The sequence below is a fragment of the Clarias gariepinus genome, chromosome 3 (assembly GCF_024256425.1).
Source record: "Clarias gariepinus isolate MV-2021 ecotype Netherlands chromosome 3, CGAR_prim_01v2, whole genome shotgun sequence".
NCBI classification, from domain to species: domain Eukaryota; kingdom Metazoa; phylum Chordata; class Actinopteri; order Siluriformes; family Clariidae; genus Clarias; species Clarias gariepinus.
This window is the reverse complement of record NC_071102.1, coordinates 32,175,037-32,198,589: the sequence shown is the minus strand read 5'-3', so window position 1 is coordinate 32,198,589 and position 23,553 is coordinate 32,175,037. Positions and strand designations below refer to the sequence as shown.

The 23,553-nt window shown below is 37.5% G+C and overlaps 3 protein-coding genes across 6 annotated transcripts; all 3 read left to right on the top strand.

The window, feature by feature from the left end:
* Window positions 1–332: 332 nt before the first annotated feature.
* Window positions 333–1,198, top strand: LOC128519405 (P2Y purinoceptor 11-like). Its single transcript, XM_053493127.1, has one exon. It carries the CDS (start codon window positions 333–335, stop codon window positions 1,161–1,163), a length of 831 nt encoding a protein of 276 aa, XP_053349102.1. The 3' UTR covers window positions 1,164–1,198.
* A 2,409-nt stretch (window positions 1,199–3,607) lies between these two features.
* On the top strand, window positions 3,608–10,363 carry p2ry11 (purinergic receptor P2Y11). 4 transcript variants are annotated; one of them, XM_053493505.1, is made up of 3 exons: window positions 3,682–3,732; window positions 7,710–7,796; window positions 9,120–10,362. In XM_053493505.1, exon 3 carries the CDS (start codon window positions 9,133–9,135, stop codon window positions 10,030–10,032), a length of 900 nt encoding a protein of 299 aa, XP_053349480.1. In that variant the 5' UTR covers window positions 3,682–3,732; window positions 7,710–7,796; window positions 9,120–9,132; the 3' UTR covers window positions 10,033–10,362. The 4 variants fall into 4 exon arrangements, with proteins under 4 accessions (XP_053349482.1, XP_053349480.1, XP_053349481.1 ...); XM_053493506.1 differs by lacking the exon at window positions 3,682–3,732 and adding an exon at window positions 5,954–7,582; XM_053493503.1 differs by lacking the exon at window positions 3,682–3,732 and adding an exon at window positions 5,954–7,596.
* Window positions 10,364–13,563: 3,200 nt separating this feature from the next.
* On the top strand, window positions 13,564–19,374 carry eif3g (eukaryotic translation initiation factor 3, subunit G). The gene is made up of 10 exons (XM_053493517.1): window positions 13,564–13,648; window positions 13,728–13,774; window positions 15,893–15,981; window positions 16,070–16,129; window positions 16,206–16,310; window positions 17,260–17,449; window positions 17,883–17,990; window positions 18,074–18,210; window positions 19,093–19,199; window positions 19,281–19,374. The coding sequence occupies exons 1-10, from the start codon at window positions 13,626–13,628 to the stop codon at window positions 19,294–19,296; spliced, it is 882 nt and encodes a 293-aa protein (XP_053349492.1). The 5' UTR covers window positions 13,564–13,625; the 3' UTR covers window positions 19,297–19,374.
* The last annotated feature ends 4,179 nt before the right edge of the window (window positions 19,375–23,553 follow it).

The following is a 23,553-nucleotide window of genomic DNA, read 5'->3' as shown; positions in this document are numbered from 1 at the left end:
TGGGGCAGTGGTGGCTCAGTGTGTTAAGGCTCTCAGTTACGGATCGGAAGATCGGCGGTTCGAGCCCCAGCTCCGCCAGGTTGCCACTGTTGGGCCCTTGAGCAAGGCCCTTAACCCTGTCTGCTCCAGGGGCGCTGTAAAAATGGCTGACCCTGCGCTCTGACCCCTGCCTACTAACAAGAAGCTGGGATATGCGAGGAATAAAGAATTTCACTGTGCAGTAATGTATGTGTGACGAATAAAGGCTTAACTTAACTTAAAACTTTATTTCTTTCAGTGCTAAGTGGCAGAAATAAATTCTACATTACTATTTTTGCAGGAGACAACATAAAATGTCAGAAAACAGCAATTGTAGCAGTAAATTTCAAAAAAATCTGTTACCTTCCATCTATAGTGTGGAGTTGGGGATGGCACTGGTGATGAACATAGTAACACTGTGGGTGCTTGTCACTAAGAAGAGGACGAACTGGAACACGGGAGTGGTGTTCTTCTGTAACCTGCTCATCAGTAATATCCTTTACGCCCTCACTCTTCCCTTTCTCATTGATTACTATTCAAAAGGACGTAAATGGGACTATGGTGAAGCTTTCTGCAAAATAGAGCGCTTCTTATTTACCTGTAACCTCTACATCAGCATTTACTTCATCATGTGCATCAGCGTCATTCGATACCTTGCCATCGTGCATCCCTTCTTCACACATGAGCACATTCACTTAAAGCATGCCAAGATCATCAGCGTGTTCATCTGGATCTATGTGGCAAGCATTTCATCTCCAATCTTCTACTATTCAAGTGTTAAATCGAATAGATGTTCATTAGTTTCACACAAAGATAAAAAACTTATAGTTAGGGTGTTTATGGCTGTTATTGGCTGCTTGGTTCCATTTGTGGTTACCTTTGCATCATATTTTGGAATACTAATGACAGTTTTTAAAAATGCAAATATCACCCCACTAGAAAAGAAAAAGGTGTGTCTGATTGTGGGTTTAGTCAGCATCCTGTATGCTGTGTCTTTTTTACCCTATCACATTCTGCAAATATGGCACTATTCACTGAAGGAAGTAGGAATTCTTAATTATTATTTGTGTAATGGAAATCAAATGGGAAAAGTCCTAGCCTGCCTTAACATGTGCTTTCATCCAATCCTGTACATAGTTGTTTGATTACATTATATGTTGTAGGATTTAATCCAATTCAATTTTATTTATATGGTGCTTTTTACAATTGTCATTTACACAATCAAAAGGAATTATGGAAGGTTAAATAAAATGTGAGTGTGTATGAATCAAAATGATTAGATAGAATAAGCTTAAATGAATATTCCTGAATATTTGTTCTTGAATATCAATCCTTAAATAGCTGTCCACTGTTAGGTGTAAAGCTTAGATATGCAAAAGCTTACTGTTGTATAATTGTACTGTTTAGGTACAATTTTGCATGATAATGTTGGACTATTTCCTGTTTCCTTTTCTGTGCTTAAAGCCTATTTATGCTTTGGATGGGAATTTAATTTTATAAAATTTTATTTGTATAGCTCTTTTACCACTTGTCATTGTCGCAAAGCAGCTTTACACTATCAAAAAAAAAGTGGAAATTTGTATGAAATGTGAAAAATGTATATGAATCAAAATGATTAGGTAGTTCCTGATGATTAAGCCGAGGGCAACGGTGGCAAGGAAAAACTCCCTGAGATGGCACTAGGAGGAAACCTTGAGAGGAACCATGAGGAACCAACAGGGAACACATCCTCATTTGGGTAACGACAGATACAGTAGCAGGGATTGATCTGCAGTCATACTGTGTGTTAGACGCCTGGAAGTTCAGTTGATGTCTTTTAGTTAATATGGAGTCCAGTTTGTTATTGGAGGCTCAGGTAGACTTTAGGAAACTCCAATCCTAAACTATTGAGCAACTGTAGTCGCAAGATCTCAAAGAACAGCCGTCAGCACCAGCCGAGGCCAGGGCCTTCTTCATGGTGAAGTGGAACCATCCCCAGTCACCACACGCAACCCAAGTAGATAACACAGGGCATCCAAGCAATGACATCTCCAACCAGAAGTGGGGCACAAGAACAAGTCAGACAGGTCCATAGGGCAGAGCAGTCTAGATCACTGGCAGCACAGGAGCGACATGTGTAACTCAACAGAGAGAGAGACAGGAGAGAGCACAGAAATAAATGACAGATAAATGAAGGTTAAATGAAGAACCAAATTACTGTATTCTGAATATTCTCACAACTGCTGTCCTAGCTCCACTGGCCTACAGTAATGACTACAACTAATAGAACAGACTGCATAATAAGTCAATAAATCTCAATAAATTTACACAGGGCATAAATTATGGATACACCCACTGACGGTACTCACCATCACATTTTAATGCACCTGGTACCATTTTTAATGTCTTTCAAAACCAAAACATTACACAACCACATAATGACTTTTGGTCTTACTCTCCATTTCCTTTTTGGTAAGTTATTTTGGTCTAAATTTCACCTTTAGGCATTTGGCAGACACTCTTATCCAGAGCGACTTACATTTTTATCTCATTACACATCTGGACAGTTGAGGGTTAAGGGCCTTGCTCAAGGGCCCAACGGTGGCAACTTGGTGGTTGTGGGGTTTGAACCTGGGCTCTTCCAAACCGTAGTCCAATGCCTTAACCACTGAGCTACCCCTGGCACCTTTAGTTTTGGATTTGCCTTTTTAAGGCTTACAGTTCCAAGTGATGAAAGTGTTATAAATAAAAAATAATAGTTCACAGTATACACACTAATGCATCCCTTGAGTCATACATTTATGATATCCAGTATTTCCTGCTGATGTTAAATGAGGCGTACGCTTGTTTCCCCTTCTAGACACACTCATCTGGTATTGTACAACCACAGAATCACAGGATGCATGAACAGCGACTTATTCACCATCCACTGTAAGAGCAGGCCATGCCAGTCCAAAACATATCTGATGGAAGAAAAAAAATCCTTTGACTTTAGGTGCTGCATGTCTGCTAGCAGGACATTTGGAGGGGCAGAAAATATAATGTAAAAATGTATTAAGAAATGAGGCTAGGAAGAACACAAATGTAAGATGAGCAACAAAACAGAGAACTAAATAATGGGGAAGGCATTTGGAAAAAGAATCATAAGGGTCACAAAGTTTTATGCATGACATCCAAAGACCAAAGAGCAGGTAAAGCAGGCCTGAGTGGACAACATGGGAAAAAAAATAAGAAAAGATGATGAACTGAAACTTAACCACAGTCTACACATCAGTCGATGAATTAGCAAAATTTAACCTGGTGATGGCAATGTTGTCACATAATTCAAGTTCATTTGTGGGCTAGTAAAATTAATCTTTTTCAGCAAACCATGAAAAGATTAGTCCTCTTTTTAAAATTTTTTTTTTTTTTTAGGAAATACCAAAAAAAGGCTAAATTTCTTGCATTCTCAGGATCAAACATTAAAGTTGATCATACACTGCAATAATTCATGTTGGCTTTTTTGTGTTTTATATAAGACACAAAAACACACATGGAAAAAAATGTGAACAGAGGAAATGAAAGTCAGAGTCAGAAAAAGAGATGTGTTGCCTTGATGTAGATGTCACACAGGAAAACACAGGCGTAGAGCACATGGGTATCTGTACAGAATTTGTGAAAAGACTTTGTACTGAGTAACCAAGCCAAGGGTGAGCAGGGAGGCAAATTCAACAGTTTCATCTATACATTCTCAAGGTAATCTACTGTATACGAGTTACTTGTTTTATTTGAGGAAATGTATGAAATGTTTTTACCAAACTTTTATCAGGATCTGGTTTTATAGAGAAAACATTTTTAAATGTAGTCAAAAACTTTCCTGGGTGATACCAAGAGATTTTATGCTTATTGGAAGCGTGGCTATAAATAGTGTAGAGATTTTTTTGTGGTTGAGAGAATCTTAGCCATTAATTAAAAGAAAGAACTTAACTGTGACCCAAATAATATAATTTCAACAATAAATTGCACATGGATAACATTAGTGACCAGAAACATCTATAAGTATTTGAGTATACTTTTTAATTTTTTTACCCTTAAGACTTTTAATATCGTTGTGGCCAAATTCAGGTTTATGTTACTTAAGATTTTATGCCCACAATAAATCTGGAATATTAATCACAAAATCAAATGTTTTCCATCACTGATAATTTGTTCACTTTACTGGCTTCGCACTAAAAGTTTTTTTTTTTTTTTTGTGGTTTATCATAGCCTCAGAGTGCCATGTACAGGGAGGTTATGATGTATTGGGTGAATAAAATCCTATTGATGATTTTTTTTTTATTACCACATTTTGCTACCACATTTGGTAAGTTACAAGTGGCAGTATCAGTACCTCAAAAAAGAAAAAAATATATTTGCAGAAAATATAAGTATTTGTGCACATTTTATGTTTAAATAACATCCCTCTATTCATAATTTATATTTTTCCCCAAAATACACACACACACACACACACACACACACACACACACACATATATATATATATGGAAAAAATGTTCTAGACAGGCAAGGAACTATACTGTATATCCTAACTTCAAAATAAAGGTATGATATGTTTCTTTCATATCCATAACTGCCCTTCTTTTATTTTATTTTTACGAATCCCAACACTTTTGTTTATTTTACATTTTATAGTTTTTCATATAGAGCATATTATTCTGTCACTACTAATTATTCAGAACTGTGCGCAAATCTAAGCACACAGACTGAAAAACAAACAAATCTGTGCCTTACATATGAAAGTGTCATATCATTATCAAGAACGGTGGTTTGAGAGTAGATGATAAATCATCTTCAGCTGTGTATGTGCAAGCTGTTTTACAACCTAAGCAAACACAACAGTCAGTTCACCCTTGTGAGTGTATCAGGTATATGAAATACAGAAATACAAATTGACGTGACTGTGGGTAAATAAAAGGAAATAAATTTTATAAAATAGCTTTTAAACAGAGCCTAGTGTTGTTTTTGTTTTTTAGTGATTTTTTTGTTGTTGCAGAATGCATGCTTGCGTAAAGTAGACATATTTCTAAAACACTTTTTAGTATTACATTAATCAGTTTTCTGGTTTAGAAGCAGTGGTGGCACAGTGTGTGTCTTTCTCATCTACCATGCAAAAGGCTAACTCTAGTTCCCAGCCAGTGCCCCAAACACATGGCGTCCATGTGCACATAGCTTTCTTAGTTCTGGTCCCAAGCCCCTATGAAAATGGGAAGGTTGTGTCAGGAAGGGCAATTACTGTGCCAAGTTAAATGTATAGATTTGCTGTGGCAAACCCTGAACAGGAGCAGCAGCCAAAAGACCAATAATAATAATGAGCTTAGAGAATCAGTTTCATTAATATCTAGTGCTTTTAACAATAGTCTACATCATGAACAATAATTGGCATGGTTTTATATATATATGTTTTTTTTTCAGTAACACAGTAGTCCTTGCAACAAATAATAAATTGGATGAATAAATAGACCTGGGGAGAGGTCTGCAAGCAATGAAATAAGGAGCACAAAACCTCCAGTATGTCACTTGGGACAGGACTTCTGTTCAACCTCCGCCCATTCCCCTCTTTCTAGCTGTGTGTGTGTGTGTGTGTGTGTGAGTTAAACAGACCTTAGCACTGCAGACGTTACTGTTGCCAGGTAAGCAGGAATCCCCTACTGGAATTTTTAACTTGAATTAGTTGTTATAAATTGTTTCATTTATTCATTGATCTGCAGTAACTACTTTCATGCACATGCTCTTGTGTAACAATACAATATTTCAAAAATAATTTAAAAGAATGTGTTAGTGAAAATATTTAAAAAAATGAGTGACTCAGTGGAATAGTGTTAGTAGTGTGTGTGTGTGTGTGTGTGTGTGTGTGTGTGTGTGTGTGTGTGTGTGTGTGTGTGTGTGTGTGTGTGTGTGCACTGTGATGGAATAGCATGCTGTCCAGGGTGTAACCTGTCTTGTGCCCGCCTTTCTCCTGGAATAGGCTCCAAGCCCCTTGCGACCCTGGACAGAATAAGCAGTATAGGTGAATCAATGTTATTTAACATTCTGTAATTTACTGTCAAGTTGAATTACATTGTATATAAGCGGTTTGGTTTACCAATTTTTGTAGATTTTTCATATAAACGGTATGCAAATTATAGGAAAAGGATGGGATAGGGTCGTTCCACATACAATGAGCGACAGATACCCTGGTGATATATCTATAATTTTTTGTGGCAGTTACTTAAGGGGTCGGGTTGCCACCTTGACACATGTGGGAGGGACGGACCTTGTTTAAGGATCCAACAGTGGCGGCCCAGTGAAGTTTGGGCACAACATCCTGATCAGCAGTCCAACACCTTAACTACTGAACTACCCCTGCAAACTATGCTAACATTGAAATGAATCTGAAAAATCTGGTGTTTTATTATGATTTTTTAAAAGTAATTATGTATGTTAAATTTAATTACTGTATGTACGTGTTTATGGTTACACCACATTAACATTGTTTGGGGTTTATGACCCAATATTCTATCGAAATTGATTTTGCCAGAAAAATTTACATTACGTCTGCATAGAAAGAATTTGTGTAAGTCATTTATTTTTATTTTAAACTCTTTCAAAAAAAACTATATGGACATGAAGCAACGAGCATCATGTTATGACCCATTTAACACCTTATGATATCTGCCCATCTGCACAAAACATTATGATGTCTTTTCATATACACATAATATCTAAGAAAGCATGTGTGTACTATATAAAGTCATGTTACATAACCTCTTGTGGTAGCTGCTCTTACATTCCTATACCTATATTCATTGATTTGTGTTCATTTAGCTACAAGGTCATGAACAGATGTTTGGTCAGGTGGTCTGGAGTGCAGTCAGTGTTCTAGTCCATCCCAAAAGTGTTCAGTGGACTTGAGGTCAAGGATTTATGCTGGACATTTAAGTTCTTTCACTCTAACCTTGGAGTTCACAATGCACAATACATTGTCATGCTGAAACAGGTTTGGATGTTGCAGCTAGAATCATTGCCTCATAACTTCATGGTCCCTGGTTCAATCATGCCCTCAGGGTACTGTGTGCGTGGAGTTCCTCATTTTCTTTCACTCATTTCTATGTGATTTCCTAAATACTCAGTAAGGTAAAGCCCTTATTTGTCAAATATTCATTCCTGCACAGAGAAATTCTTTCGTTACATATGCCAGCGTAGATGGGGTCAGAGCGCAGGGTCAGCAAATAGGGCCCAAAAGATAAGCGTCTTGCTCAAGGGCCCAAAAATGGCAACCATGTGGAGCTGGGGCTTGAACTGCCGACCTTCCCATCAGTTTAAAACCCTTCACCTTCAAAGATAAATGTTAATGAATCGACTACCTACATGCAGAGTGTACATGCAAAGAGTGTTATTTAAAAGAATGTCATTTATATATACTTGTTTTTTAAAATGCAGTTTCAGGTCGATCATTTTAAAACCTGCTAGTCTACCACTGGTCTGGTTGTATTACGAGGGATCTGGCAACCCTGTCAGTTATGTGGACGGAGGGACTGAATAAGGCATCGCGGCGGGACAGAGAGGTGTATTCATAGATGTCAGCCTGTTTAATAAACATGTGACTGGTTGTTGGAAATGATTTGGTTTTGTTAGAGATATTTAATAAATACATCTTTGCTAGTGTTTTGGATCTTATGAATATTTCCGCAGAGCTCCAGGTGCTGAGGGGTTTCACTTGACGCGGCGTTTAACGGTTTCCCGTAAAAAGAAAAAGCAGCGTGTATGCTGGAGAGAAAGGTCTGTCTCCAGGTCATTCTTCTTCCTTGTTTGTTCTCTTACATTGTTTCATTTGATACAGTAGCAGTGAGCTGCACTGAAAGGAAAAGAAAATAATAATGCACGAACAAATTCAGGGAAGTAAATTCTTGCATGTGTACTCTACCTGGATAAAATGTGTAAGATTTACTAAAGGAAAACTCTGTATGAATTTTACACTCTAGAAGTAGAAGTGCAAACCTGTCTTTCTTTAATAACAGCTGTTGTTTATTCTAAGGTCCTTCAGTATCTTTGCTCATAGTTTCTGGAGAGCTTTTTTATTTATTATTAATGTTTGTTCCGAAAAATCTAGGATAGTCCTTGCATCAAAGAATAAACTGGATTCATATTTGATTAATAACATAAGAAGGCTTTTTCTACAAAAACATCTGTTTTCACTCCATCCAGTCTTATCTTATGAAAGCTCATTCCTTAAAGATTAGAACATGGCCAGCTTGTGCCGCCCAGCCCAGAGGTTCCTCATCACATAGGAATTACTTTGTACTACAGTAACTCTTGTATGCATTATCGTATGCATAAAATGTTTTCATTATTATTATTATTATTATTATTATTATTTCGGGCGTAAAAACGCTACATTATTATTATTATTGATTATAGTTTGGTATCTTAATACACTTGCATGATAAATGTTGCACACCAACTGCAGGATGTCACAGGAAATAAGATCTTGTAAAAAAAATACTCTGCATAAAAATATACAGTAAAAAAAATTCTGTCTAGACTATTGCATTTTTAGTTTGCTGACATGCAAACTAAAAATGCATTAGTCCAGACAGAAAGTTTTTTGTTAACAGTCACATTCGCTGTTAACATGTTAACGATGTTAACGATCACATTCGCTTCTGCAAGAACCAGAGTTTAAAATACGGTTACAGGATTCAGACAAAACATTTGCTTGTGTGCCTTGTGATGGGTTGGCACCCAGTTCATGGTGGGAAGAACTTACACCCACACAGCTGAAGCTTATTTGTCAAATTGCTCATAATTCCCCAGTTTTTTTTTTTTTTGTTTAGTGGTTTGTGTGAATTCCTGTGCAATCACCATCTATAATCTGATCCACTCAGAGGGGCGTTTAATTCTTTTGACCATGCTGCTTTATTTTATTCCAGTCCAAGTTTATTTGAAACATATGTCTTATGATTTCAGTCAGTGTTTTTAGCATGTACAACTTTCATAACATCTAGTTTTGGCATATAATTTGAACTGGAACATTTTGATTTTGTCAGCTGATTCTATGTGAATAGCTAAGGGCAGAAATAAACGATATCTTTATTTTTGCAGGCAACACCATAAAATGACAGCAAACATCAGCAGCACCAGTTCTGCCAAGGCATTTTCAAAGGATGTGTTACCTCCCATTTATGGGGTGGAGATGTGTGTGGCACTGGTGGGGAATTTACTAGCACTAGGGCTGATTGTGACTAAGGAGAGGAAGAACTGGCACACAGGAGTCGTGTTCACCTGCAACCTGGTCATCAGTGACATCCTGTATGCCCTCACTCTGCCCCTGCTTGTTGACTACTACGCAAGAGACCGGAATTGGACATTTGGTGAAGCTGCCTGCAAACTAGAGCGCTTCCTCTTCACCTGCAACCTCTACGCCAGCATTTACTTCATCATGTGTATCAGTGTTAATAGATACCTGGGCATTGTTCATCCCTTCTTTACACGCACCTATGTACAAACGAAACATGCCAAGATCATTAGTTTGATGGTGTGGATCGTTGTGGCAGGCCTGGCATCTCCAATCCTCTACTATTCAGGTGTATCCAAAACCAGATGTTCTTTATTCGCAGACTCTGCATCTAAATCTAAAAAGTTTATGTTCAGGGTGTTCATGGCTGTTATAGGTTGCTTGGTTCCATTTTTGGCTACATTTGCATCCTATTTTGGTGTCATTTGGGTGGTTTTTAAAAATGAGAATATCACATTACTGGAGAAGAAAAAAGTGGCTCTGATGGTGTGTACGGTCTGTGTCTTGTATGCCGTGTCTTTTGTACCTTATCACTCCTTGCAAATATTGCACTTTAAACTGAAGGCAGAAGGAATTGCCAACTATTATGTGCGTAATGGATACCAAGTGTCAAAAGCATTAGCCTGCCTGAACATGTGCCTCCACCCCATCCTCTATATGGCTGTGTTTGACAGTATCAGGGCTCTGTGCTGTAGAAAATGCTCAAAAGAATCAAATTAATTTACCAAATATTTTTTATTATTATTATTATTATTATTATTATTATTATTATTCTCTCAGGTTCACCTTGAATTAAAAATGGTTGTTTTCATGGACATTTATTCAATGTATATAATCAAAGATTTTAAAATAAAACAGCTGGATGTAATCATGTTTTATGTAATGTATTGTTAATGTCATCGACTAGTTATTTGAATGTCTGCCCTCATTGTAAATATACAGTTTATTACAAATAAATGAGTTATTAAAAAAGTATCTTAGTGCAGTACTTCTATATGAAATTGTCATAAGAAATTCCACTTATTATGTAGCAGACAAAGTACATAAAGTCAAATTGGGATGGATTATAAATATGAAATGTACCTAATATAATTAAAGGAGTTATTATATCATACAGTGGTGTGAAAAACTATTTGCCCCCTTTCTGATTTCTTATTCTTTTGCATGTTTGTCACACAAAATGTTTCTGATCATCAAACACATTTAACAATTAGTCAAAGATAACACAAGTAAACACAAAATGCAGTTTTTTTAAATGATGGCTTTTATTATTTAGGGAAAAAAAAAATCCAAACCTACATGGCCCTGTGTGAAAAAGTAATTGCCCCCTAAACCTAATAACTAGTTGGGCCACCCTTAGCAGCAATAACTGCAATCAAGCGTTTGCGATAACTTGCAACAAGTCTTTTACAGCGCTCTGGAGGAATTTTGGCCCACTCATCTTTGCAGAATTGTTGTAATTCAGCTTTATTTGAGGGTTTTCTAGCATGAACTGCCTTTTTAAGGTCATGCCACAACATCTTAATAGGATTCAGGTCAGGATTTTGTCTAGGCCACTCCAAAGTCTTCATTTTGTTTTTCTTCAGCCATTCAGAGGTGGATTTGCTGGTGTGTTTTGGGTCATTGTCCTGCTGCAGCACCCAAGATCGCTTTAGCTTGAGTTGACAAACAGATGACCAGACATTCCCCTTCAGGATTTTTTGGTAGACAGTAGAATTCATGGTTCCATCTATCCCAGCAAGCCTTCCAGGTCCTGAAGCAGCAAAACAACCCCAGACCATCACACTACCACCATCATATTTTACTGTTGATATGATGTTCTTTTTCTGAAATGCTGTGTTACTTTTACGCCAGATGTAACGGGACACGCACCTTCCAAAAAGTTCAACTTTTGTCTCGTCAGTCCACAAGGTATATTCCCAAAAGTCTTGGCAATCATTGAGATGTTTTTAAGCAAAATTGAGACGAGCCTTAATGTTCTTTTTGCTTAAAAGTGGTTTGCGTCTTGGAAATCTGCCATGCAGGCCGTTTTTGCCCAGTCTCTTTCTTATGGTGGAGTCGTGGACACTGACCTTAATTGAGGCAAGTGAGGCCTGCAGTTCTTTAGATGTTGTTCGGGGTCTTTTGTGGCCTCTCGGATGAGTTGTCTCTGCGCTCTTGGGGTAATTTTGGTCGGCCGGCCAGTCCTGGGAAGGTTCACCACTGTTCCATGTTTTTGCCATTTGTGGATAATGGCTCTCACTGTGGTTCGCTGGAGTCCCAAAGCTTTAGAAATGGCTTTATAACCTTTACAAGACTGATAGATCTCAATTACTTTTGTTCTCATTTGTTCCTGAATTTCTTTGGATCTTGGCATGATGTCTAGCTTTTGAGGTGCTTTTGGTCTACTTCTCTGTGTCAGGTAGCTCCTATTTAAGTGATTTCTTGATTGAAACAGGTGTGGCAGTAATCAGGCCTGGGGGTGACTACAGAAATTGAACTCAGATGTGATAAACCACAGTTAAGTTATTTTTTAACAAGAGGGCAATCACTTTTTCACACGGGGCCATGTAGGTTTGGAGTTTTTTTCTCCCTTAATAACAAACTTTCATTTAAAAACTGCATTTTGTGTTCAATTATGTTTTTTTTTTACTAATAGTTAACGGTTTTGGATGAGCAGAAACATTTAAGTGTGACAAACATTCAAAAGAATAAGAAATCAGGAAGGGGGCAAAAAGTTTTTCACACCACTGTATTTGTCAAACTTGTCAATTGAGACACTGATGAAGCTGTTTAACATATTCTGCCAGAGCTTTTTTTTTTGTAATTATTGCAACTTTATTACAAAATAATTACATAAAATAAAGAGTGTACGGATCAAAATATTTATATCACATCAATTGCTTTCTTGGAGTGCTAGTGTGGTATATATCCACCCTTTATTTACAAACTGAACAACATACTGCTGCTTGTTCTGTTAATAAAAGTTTGCAAAATGCATTTGTAAAAAAATAAAGAACCTAAATATTGATCAGTAAAAATATGAACTTCAACATACAAACCTTGCTGAGCATATACAATGAAGTATTTGCCCCTTCCAGATATTTGTCACACTTTCAGATTATCAAACAAATTTTTATACTGCACAAATATAAAGTAAGCGCTGCACAAAATGCAGTTTTTAAATGACGATTTTATTTATTGAGAAAAAAAGCTGCCCAAAGCTGCCTTGCTCAATGCACAAAAGAAATTGTGTTACTGATAATTGGCAATATCTTCTAAAATTGTTCTAATTAAGCCACACTGGAGGGTTTTCAAGGATGAACGGGCTGTTTATGGTAATCCCAATCGGATTTAAGTCTGGACTTTGATTAGGCTACTCCAAAAGGCTACTTTTTTGTCATTCAGAGGTGGAATGTCCTACTTCATAACCCATGTGCGCTTGAGCTTGAGGTCACAAACTGATGGCCGGACGTTCTCCTTCAGGATTTTCTGGTAGAGCACAGAATGGAGCATAAGTCTCAAAGCCTTAGAAATGGATTGGCTCCAGACTAATACATATCAATTACTTTGTTTATCATCTGTTTTTGAATTTCTTTAGATCATGTTTTTTTAATAGGTTTTTTAGCGTGCTTCAGTTTGTCAGACTTGATTTTTACATGATTTCTTGATTCAACAGTTCTAGAAGTAATCAGGCCTGGTTGTGGCAAGTGAAATTTAACTCAGCTTTTCAAAAATCACAGGTCCTTCATGATTTAGCAAAATAAGCGGAAGAAAAAAAAAAGGGGGGGGGGTACTTTTCCACATTGTGCCAGGTAGGTTTTGACAGCTTTTCTTTTAATTAATTAAATCATCGGAAGGCCCGGGTTCGTTTCCCAGCCAGTGTCCTAACCCCAGCCACTGGATGCAGTGTCCCAAGTCCCATGCCAAGCTTGGTCTGCTGTGACGACCCTTTGTCAGGAGCATTCAAAAGACCACAACAACATCATTTATAAAACTGCATTTTGTATTTACTCAGTTATCTTTGTCATATTAAAGTTTTTGTTTGATGATCTCAATTATTTATGTGTGACAAATATGCAGAAAAATAAAAATTCAAGATGGGGCAAATCCTTTATACAGCACTGTATTACAAAAATAATAAGATTGTATAACTAAATAATCTCTCTGTTACTATTAACTAAACGTGTGCAATGCAACTTCTTAAAAAAAAATTTAGTTGACGCCTACGTACTGGGAGGTACAAAGGCGTCATTGTGACATTGAAATCTCGCGAGATTTCCTTCTTAACGTTCCCGGGAAACTAGCTGAGACGTTATCAGCGCTGGGCCAAAATGCCGTCGATTGAATACGACGAGTAAGTCTCTATTCATAAACAGAATACGATTTTAACGTTAAATATCACATATCAAGCTAATTACACATATCTTTCCTAGCTCAAAGCCAAGCTGGGCCGACCAGGTTGAAGAAGAAGGAGATGAAGGTAAGTTTAGCATGGGTTAGCTTAGCACGCGCGTGTGTTCTTGAAAAGCGAGGCCTTACGGCAACGTCCCAAATGACGGCGCAGTTTCTGTCTAGGTGTTCTACATAGGGTTATACTTTTCACTTAAATAGTACGTAATGTAAGTGCACTATATCTGCATTTGGGATGTGGCTTAATTTAAACGGTTGAATTGACTTTCCACGTATGAAAACGTGATTCTATAAAATGCCATTTATTTAATACTAACACTTAGAATGTTAATAAAAGGTTTATTATTGAAACTTGATTATTTTGATGTTATCTAGCTTTATACATTTACGTTTGGCTAGGGCTCATTGCTAACCTCATCCTACCGCTATATCGATACGTCCAGCCTCCTCATGATTTGGATTGGATATCGGTGTTTCGCTGCCCACACGGGGATTGGCTCACCGGCCGACACGTAAGCTGACTTTAGGATTAATACCAGTGAAGAGGTGAGGTTAGACAGAATATAGACGAGAAAACGGAGGAAACATATGACAGTTGTATGTGTAATATATTTAATTTACGAAAAATGACCAAACTGAATAACATCCCCCTTCTTATACTTTTATATTTGCATGTCATATAGGTTGTCATACCGAAAACAATGAGCACTTCTAACAAACAACGTCTGAGCTGTCACCATGTGAACAATGTCATACAATAAGTATGTTCATATTAGACTGATCTTCCAGTCTTTCAACATGATTCTTTAAAGTGAAGTGCAATGCTTACACCCTCAACTTCAAGAATATATATAATAAATGGCAAGTAACTAGATAAAATGATTAAAAGGGCAATTAATAGTTTTACTTGGATAAGTGCCATGAATGTCAACCTCAAATGTGTCATGTAAAATTAAGTTCCACAAAATACTTTAAAACACCACAAAATTTACTTATTCCATCTGTGTCGATGAGTTTGTAAGGTATACTTTTTTTTAAGTGTGTTATGTGACCATTGAACAAACGAACAGCAACAATGAAGCAACAATGAAGCGGCAAAGATTTTTCCTCTTGAGATTTTTCCTGATTTTCTCACTAATTTAGTTATGGCTAATTTCCACCATCATTACAGCACATCAGGGCTACAACTACCAACCAGTAGTACCAACCAGACGAGGACTATCACATGTTTCTCTCAAACCACATGACGCTGACCAACCATGTCTTTTCTAACTGCTCACTTGTGCATCATTGCAAGTGGCAATTAATTGGGAATAAAATTCATACTCTATGTGATGGGGTTAATGGCCCCTGTGTCACTCGGGGGACTGTTAAAATATCCTTAAATCTTCATAATAAGTACTAAGCTATGAGGAAAGCACAAATGTACACAACGCATGAACACAGGAAATCTGGAGTAGACGTGCAGTTGCACAAACCATCCTTCCTCTGCTCACAAAGTGTTACTGACAGAACATCTTCCTCTGTGTGCCTGCCTTTGTAAATGGTCGTGCAATTAAACAGCATAATTTACGTGAGGATAGTTTTAACTTTTTTGTGTGCGCAAAAGTGTGCGTCCATATGAGAGTGCACAAGCACAGTCATTGAGAGTAAATGCAAAAATGCTATGGATTAGGAGCTAACGTTGCACTGTGGTGTGCTGCATCAAAATACAGATCTTTAAAGCATGAACGCTGATTATGACTATGGACACCTTAAATCTATAGATCATGCATAAAAGGGCGCACAATGCTTTTTAGTGTTTTTGTTGAAAATGCATATTCATGCAAGTTGTGCAGGTGCATTGCGGAGGGGGAAAACAATGTCCCAGGAACATGTTGGAGGTTTTATCATCAATGTAGAAAGTCTTTGATTTTGTATCCAAAATATATATATATATATTTTTTTGTTTGTTTATGATTTTATTGGCACTTAATTTGAGATTGACGATGGAGCGGGATAACCAGCGCTTTTGCCAGTCGTAAAAGGTATTGAATAGAAAACTCTCCCGCAGGCATGATTCACGTAATGACCCTGAATCGTGGTTAGGGTCAGGGGAAAGTAGTAAAACCAGCAGGTTGAAAAAGAACTAAGATGTAAAAGTCTTTCTAATAAAGTCATCTTTAATTAAATGTTTTATTTTTTCAAGGCACACTTCCGTCGCCCAAAGAGACAGTCAAAGGCAATATCAAGACTGTTACAGAGTACAAGATAGATGAGGATGGCAAAAAGGTCAAGGTAAAAGCAGTTCTGAAAAACGGCTGTTGTGCTTTCTAAACGAGAGTCATTACCGTCTCAGCTTATCGCTGTATTCTTTTACTTTCAGATTGTCCGGACCTTTAAAATTGAGACAAGGAAAGCCTCCAAAGCTGTTGCTAGGAGAAAGGTATGATGGCTTAGGCAGAGGTGTTTTCTGTATGAGAAACAAATCTACATGAGGTAATATTTCTTTCTCGTTGCAGAATTGGAAAAAATTTGGAAATTCTGAATTTGACGCTCCAGGGCCCAATGTTGCCACTACCACTGTCAGTGATGATGTCTACATGACCTTCATTTCCAGCAAGGAGGTTTGTTTTATGTGTCTTGATTGCACATATCCACTGGACAGTGTAGTGCTATACAAGATGGTGGCAAATACGGTACCAGTCAAAAGTTTGGACACCCCTTCTAATTCAGTATGTTTAATTCAGTAATTTTTTTATATACTCAAGAACAATACTGGATTTTGGTGCATATGGCATTAGGTAATTAACAACAGTTGGTTGCTATTTTAAGTCAAAGTCAGCTGTTCTGGAATAATTCTCATAAGAACAGTGTTGTCAAGTGCATTTGCAAAACTCTCAAAGAGACCATCCTAGGAAAATAAGACCAAAACTGACCTCTGCTGCCGAGGAGAAGTTCATTTAGAGTTACTCAAAATCATGATTTAACAAACAGCACATCAGATTAGAACCGCTATGAAGGCTTTACAAAGCATAAGTAGCAGACACATCTCAATATCAACTGTTCAAAGGAGATTATTGCATATTTTAGACGGCTTTAGCATTTGTTTACAATGTAGAAAGAAATAAAAATCGGCCATGGATTTAGAAGGGGAGTTTAAACGTTTGACTGGTAGTGCGTCTTATTTTATGCATTTATCACATGAGTTTTATCAAGTAAGAAATGTCAGTATCCCACAAGCTTCAGAAAACTTCTATATTCTAAGTTTTGATTTGAGATTAAAAACTGTTTGCTGTGCCACACTGTCACTGTAGATCCTGCTTTAAGATGGATGGATATAAGAATTGATGGGTGGGTTGATAACAGGGAGAGATTGATTGTTGGATTGATCGGGGTTGATTTTTAAGAATGTATGGATGGATTGTGGATTTATAGTTTAAATTGATTGGATGGGTGCAGATGGATGGATTGATGGGTTGTTTGGATGGATAGATCGGTGGTGTCTTCCCAAGTGGAAATTCAAGAACTTTTAGCACAAAACAGGACTTGCAATGCTTCTCCCCTCTTTTCCAGGACTTAAATTCTCAAGACCAAGATGAAGATCCCATGAACAAGCTAAAAGGCCAAAAGATCGTGTCCTGCCGTATTTGTAAAGGGGATCACTGGACCACCCGCTGTCCTTATAAAGACACACTGGGTCCCATGCAGAAAGAGCTGGCTGAACAGCTGGGTCTGTCAACAGGGGAGAAGGAGAAGGCTGCAGGTGGGGTAACAGAACAGCATTATGGAAAAGAAGCTGGATATTTCATGGATATTTTTTCTTATGACAGCGCATGATTGTCACTTTTGAGAATTGTTTACTGGATCTTTGATTTAGTATTGTATACTTTTGTTAAATAATGTTTTTTTTTATATTTATTAAACTGAAATTTTTATAGATTCACGTCAACATTGTAAAGCTAGCGCTTTACTAAGATTGCAATGGTAAAATGGTACATAATTTTCTTATTTTCTTAATGCTTTCCACCATGTTTTTTCCTTTTTGATAAAACTAGAAAATGCGTCCACTTTGCTGTTTTGGAAAATTACAAATCCAGAGAATAACAAAACAAAGGGACAAATTATTATAGCTCTGTTGTAACTGATAAGTAACATGTAATATGAAAACAATTTACTCTTCTCTGCCTGATGTTTAGAGCCTGAGCCTGCTCAGCCAGTGCAGAGCAAGACCGGGAAGTACGTTCCCCCTAGCTTGCGGGATGGAGGCACGCGCAGAGGAGAGTCAATGCAGCCAAACCGCAGAGGTGTGTTAAGATCCTTCCATTCCCCTATCTTGGCAAGTTAGTTTTGTTCTCACCTTCACGTTAACGTGTTCTTTTATATCCAGCTGATGACAATGCTACAATCCGTGTGACCAACCTGTCTGAGGACACAAGGGAGACGGATCTGCAGGAGCTCTTCAGACCATTCGGCTCCATCTCTAGGATCTACCTGGCCAAGGATAAGAATACAGGCCAGTCTAAAGTAAGTCTATTAGTCTAAGTCTAAAGTACATCTCGGAGGGCTCTGTACTTATGCCCTTTTCCTTTTTATTTTTTAAGCAAAATGTCATTTATTCACACAACATCCTCTACATGATTTAATGTTTTTAAAAAGAAATGGCGATCATCTCTCCTAGTGATGAATTATCCATGTAAGTTGCTTAATTCTAGAGAAATCCTAATTTCATTAATAAACTCTTAAGGGAAATTAAATCAGCCCTGCATTATATATGCAGCGAATTATGATTCAAACATGCTTTTTACATAAAAGCAGCTTTGCTGAATAAAATGTAGTTTTAGTCTCAACTCCTGTAGGTATGACATTGGAGTTACAGGGAGTTCACTTCAATTTTATTGCGTTGCAGAAGTACCTCTGCATCTACTGAAGGCATTTTTTTTTTTGCTGTGTGTATGAGCTGTAAAATGCTTCACATGGCTACTGTCTGACTGTAGCTGTGTCAGTATATGCTCGCTTAAGGTGTTAAAGTAAAAAGAGCAAGATGTGTGCAAAGCAACACTTGTCACAAATGTGACAACTGGTACATGACGTAAAATTGCTTTTCTTGGAGCACAGCAGTTGGCCAATTATTACAATTTCTGCATTAATTAATTAAGCAACATGGCTGTTTTATTCATGTATAGCTATGTTTAATGTTTCGGAATCACTTGTTTATATGTTTTGGCTTTCGTGAAGATAAGAAATATTTTTATTACTACTACAGAAAATCTGCCATGAGATGACCTCCTCATGGTGGAAATCGTTATCCTACAACGGGATGACCTTGGAGACTCCTTCCATTGATCTTAAATTTATTTCTGCAAGTCATTTATTTGAAGATCTGTAATCTTTTGTTTTGCTCTGCAGGGTTTTGCCTTTATTAGCTTCCACCGGCGTGAGGATGCAGCCAGAGCCATCGCAGGAGTGTCGGGCTTCGGTTATGATCATCTTATCCTTAATGTGGAATGGGCCAAGTAAGTAGTGCTGAAGTACATATACTGTAAGTATGTGCATATGTCTAAAACATGATAACCCTTTTTTTTTATTTCCTCCAGACCATCTAACAACTGAGGGCGGTGTGCATCGTTTATATTCCAAAGGACAAATGAACATTGTTCTATTAGTTGAATAAATAAATGTAATGAGTAATTTGCTTTTTGGGTTTTATTTACCTTCCTTTCTCATCAGTGAGTGAAGCAGTTTTTTGATCATTTTACAAGTGCTAAGGAGGAACTGATCAAGCTGTTGCAAAAGTAAAGCTATTTTTATAAAAGGGAACCTAGTGAAAAGGAACCATACACATCCTTTACTTTGCCAGTCTGTACAATTTTAATTAAATAGGTCAGGGGTCCGTTCTTCGTACGTCGCTAACTCAGTTAGCTGGATTTGATTGTTGTAGATTTGTCCTGACCTTGGATTGTTTTGTTCTTCGATGCGCTTCTCGCATTTGTTGTCATAGCAACATATTCGTAAGCTTGAACCTGCTCGGAAGCAGGTTTATTTTATGTAAACAGGATTTAGCCTGCGCTCCTGCCGAGTTATGATTGGTTGAAATGGCGAGATCACATCTGATTGGTTAAAAAGCACGACTGACGCGGACTGACTCACGTGGGAAAAGAAAAGTATATGCTCCTCTGCCATGGACTCCCCCACCACCCCATAATCACTATCAAATATTATATATGACCATAAATTCATAGGTTTATTGTTATCAAATATGATATTACTATTATAATAAACCCTAGGCACGAGACAGCCGTCAAGACCATTAATAGAAATTCTTGTATAATGTTTATTTTGTAACACACTTATTTTTCAGGGGTTTGTCATAAAAAATTGCAAATAAATATTTATATATATATTAAAAATAAATATTTTATAATAAATTAGACGAAACTAATTTTATTATAAAAAACCATATAAAAGTATACAGGTTGTATTTGAAAAAAATATTTTTCATATACAACATTTATTTTCATACTGCTTATTTTATTTTATTGTCTTATGTAATTTGTAAACCATTACCCCATGAATTTATGTTCTAATATAATGTTTGATAGCAATTATGTAGGGGGCAATCCATGGCAGGATTGCAGGGGGCATTTTAGCGCACAAAAAGTTGAGCCGCTCTTTTTCCATTTCGTCAACCAAAGGGGTTGTGATCAGTGTTTCTACTGTCGATGCATATTGCCTTTTAAACCAACGCATGAACACGCAATAATCCTAGACAACTCAATCCAGCTATACTAATCAACAACAGATGAGCTCGAAGAACCGAATTAGCCAGATCGTAATTAGCACGATGATCCCATCTTAGATGTGTCAGTTTATCTCGGATGTGACAAGCGACTTACGAAGAACGGACCCCAGGAAGTTCCATTATTTATTTATTTTTGTTGTTGCCTCTGCTGTTTTAAGACCCACATAAGCATGAGCTAGTCTTCACTCTATGATGTGATTTGTAATTATTATTTATGGTTCAAGGATACCCTTAGTGGGCCTTAGTTGGAAACAGTGTTTCACTACTTAAAAAATACCTGCAGCAGCAAGTGTACTACAGTAATGTGGTGAGAAAGTGAGGTTAAAGGAAATAAAGACATCTGTCATGTAGGAAGTGGTCTCGGTATGACTACATATTTGCTTACTGTTTGAGGAATGGTGAAGGGCTGTGGTATAAACAAGAAATGGTACCAAAACTTTCACCACACCCTGGGTAAATTCTCTCATAATTAAGGTAGTGATCAGTTTTAATGCTGGGTGCAAATTATAGGTTCTTGAGGGAGAATGTGCCTAATCACAGGGACTTGAAGGGGCTAACCGTGAAATTGACCTCGACAATTTTTCTTGGTAAATTTAATATACGTTTAAGCTCAAAATTATTCATACCCCTGGCAAATTCTGACTTAGTTACTTTTATTCAACCAGCAAGTTTTTTTTCTCAGGAGATATGATATACAAGAGGCATCATTGTGGGAAAAAAATACTTTTGACATTTAAACAAAAAGTGGCATGTCATTATTCATACCCTTCTCAATGGGAAAAGCCTTTATTGACCATTACAGCACTCAAACACTTCCTATAATTGCTGACCAGCTTTTTGCATGTCTCCACTGGTATTTTTGCCCATTTATCTTTAGCGATAAGCTCCAACTCTTTGAAGTTAGAAGGTCTCCTTGCCATCACCCTGATCTTTAGCTCCCTCCACAGATTCTCAATTGGACTTAAGTTAGTACTCTGGCTGGGCCACAGCAAAACGTTAATGTTTGTCTGCTAACCATTTTTTCCGGGTCGTTGTCGTGCTGAAATGTTTACTGGTGACCATGGCCAAGTTTCTCTGCAGACTTGCCTGATGCTGAGAATATTGATGTATTGCTCCTTTTTCATGGTGCTATTTACTGTAATTAGGTTCCCTGGTCCACTGGCTAAAAAAATGAATGAAATTAAATTTGTTTCTTCTGACCATGAAACAGAAGTCTCCACCAGCAGAGTCTAGATTCATCAGGATGCCCTTGGTGGTGATTCCTTGGATACTTTTTTTGCCTCTCACTATCCCCCTGGCCAGCAAAGGTGTCATATGGTCTTATGGCACTTTCCCAACTTGTGCAGCCACAGTTGCTCAGTGAGCTTTGGTTTTAGCCATAACTGTCCACAAACCAACAGCAAAGAGCTTCTAATTATAAAAAAAACTGTTGCTAATGAATCAGGGTAATTAGGATGCTTTAAAACAGCTTGGACTATTTGGAATAAACTGACCAAATGTAAAAGCTGAGAATTTTTATTTTCCCACAATGATGCCTCTTGTACATCATTGACTTTTGGGAGAAGCAAGTCATGTTAAAGTTAAAAATAAAAACCTTGGTTGAAAATTAAGTCAGAATTTGACAGGGGTATGAATAATTTGTGGCCAAAAGTTGAGAATTACATAAATATTGGAAAAGTTGCTGCTTAAATTTTTATAATAGCAATTTGCATATACTTAAAATGTTATGAAGAGTGATCAGATGAATTGCATAGTCCTTCTTTGCCATAAAAATTAACTTAAGGATCGGAGTGCCACCACTGCAGAGCTTGCTCAGAAATGGCAGCAGGCAGTTGAGCGCATCTGCACGCACAGTGAGGCGAAGACTTTTGAAAGATGGCATGGTGTCAAGAAGAGCAGCAAAGAAGCCACTTCTCAAAAAAAAAAAAAATCAGGGACAGATTGATCTTCTGCAGAAAGTATGGCGATTGGACTGCTGAGGACTAGGGCATAGTGATATTCTCTGATGAAGCCTCTTTACGATTGTTTGGGGCATCTGGAAAAGAAAAGGTGAGCGCTACCATCAGTCCTGTGTCATGCCAACAGTAAAGCATCCTGAGACCATTCATGTGTGGGGTTGCTTCTCATCCAAGGGAGTGGGCTCACTCACAATTTTGCCCAAAAACACATCCATGAATAAAGAATGGTACCAAAACACCCTCCAACAGCAACTTCTTCCAACAATCCAACAACATTTTGGTGAAGAACAGTGCGTTTTCCAGCACGATAGAGCACCGTGCCATAAGACAAAAGTGATAACCAAGTGGCTCGGGACCAAAACGTTGAAATTTTGGGTCCATGGCCTGGAAACTCTCCAGATCTTAATCCCATTGAGAACTTGGTCAATCCTTAAGTTGGACAAAAAAACAAAACAAAAAAACCCCCACTAATTCTTGACAAACTCCAAGAAGTGATTATGAAAGAATGGGTTGCTATCAGTCAGGATTTGTCCCAGAAGTTGATTGAGAGCATGCCCAGTCAAATTGCAGAGGTCCTGAAAAAGAAGGGCCAACACTGCAAATACTGACTCTTTGCATAAATGTCATGTAATTGTCAATAAAAGCCTTTGAAACTTATGAAGTGCTTGTAATTACATTTCAGTACATCACAGAAACAAAGATCTAAAAGCAGTTTAGCAGCAAATTTTAAAAACTAATTCGTCTCTCTCAAAACTTTTGGCCATGACTGTAGAGAAAAATCTGATTTTGTTTAGCGAAACAAATCTGTACCTTTTTTGATAGCAGCTGTAGCATCTCACCAGCCTTTAAACATGCAACCTTAAATGGATGGTCCAAAACAGCCTAAGCAAAAAAGTGTTAATTGTGGTAGTAATTTTACAGAATTGTTTTGAACCACCTTTATTTGGTCTGATTATAGAGAGTTCATGATTTAAAATTCCCCACCCACAAAACATCATCCTTGAGTGGGTCTCAAGTATGAACTTAACTGAGTAAAAAATAGATTTCCCCGATTCTATATTTGATCCTAACAGTAAGTGGACCTGCATGAATGAGCAAGAGTTCATAATT

Excerpts from the sequence above, each read along its gene's own strand:
- LOC128519405 (XM_053493127.1), top strand. The coding sequence starts at position 333 with ATGTCAGAAAACAGCAATTGTAGCAGTAAATTTCAAAAAAATCTGTTA.
- p2ry11 (XM_053493507.1), top strand. The coding sequence starts at position 9,133 with ATGACAGCAAACATCAGCAGCACCAGTTCTGCCAAGGCATTTTCAAAG.
- eif3g (XM_053493517.1), top strand. The coding sequence starts at position 13,626 with ATGCCGTCGATTGAATACGACGA. Across the intron at positions 15,982-16,069 it reads AGGATGGCAAAAAGGTCAAG|ATTGTCCGGACCTTTAAAAT; the intron begins GTAAAAGCAGTT and ends TTTTACTTTCAG. Across the intron at positions 17,450-17,882 it reads GGAGAAGGAGAAGGCTGCAG|AGCCTGAGCCTGCTCAGCCA; the intron begins GTGGGGTAACAG and ends CCTGATGTTTAG.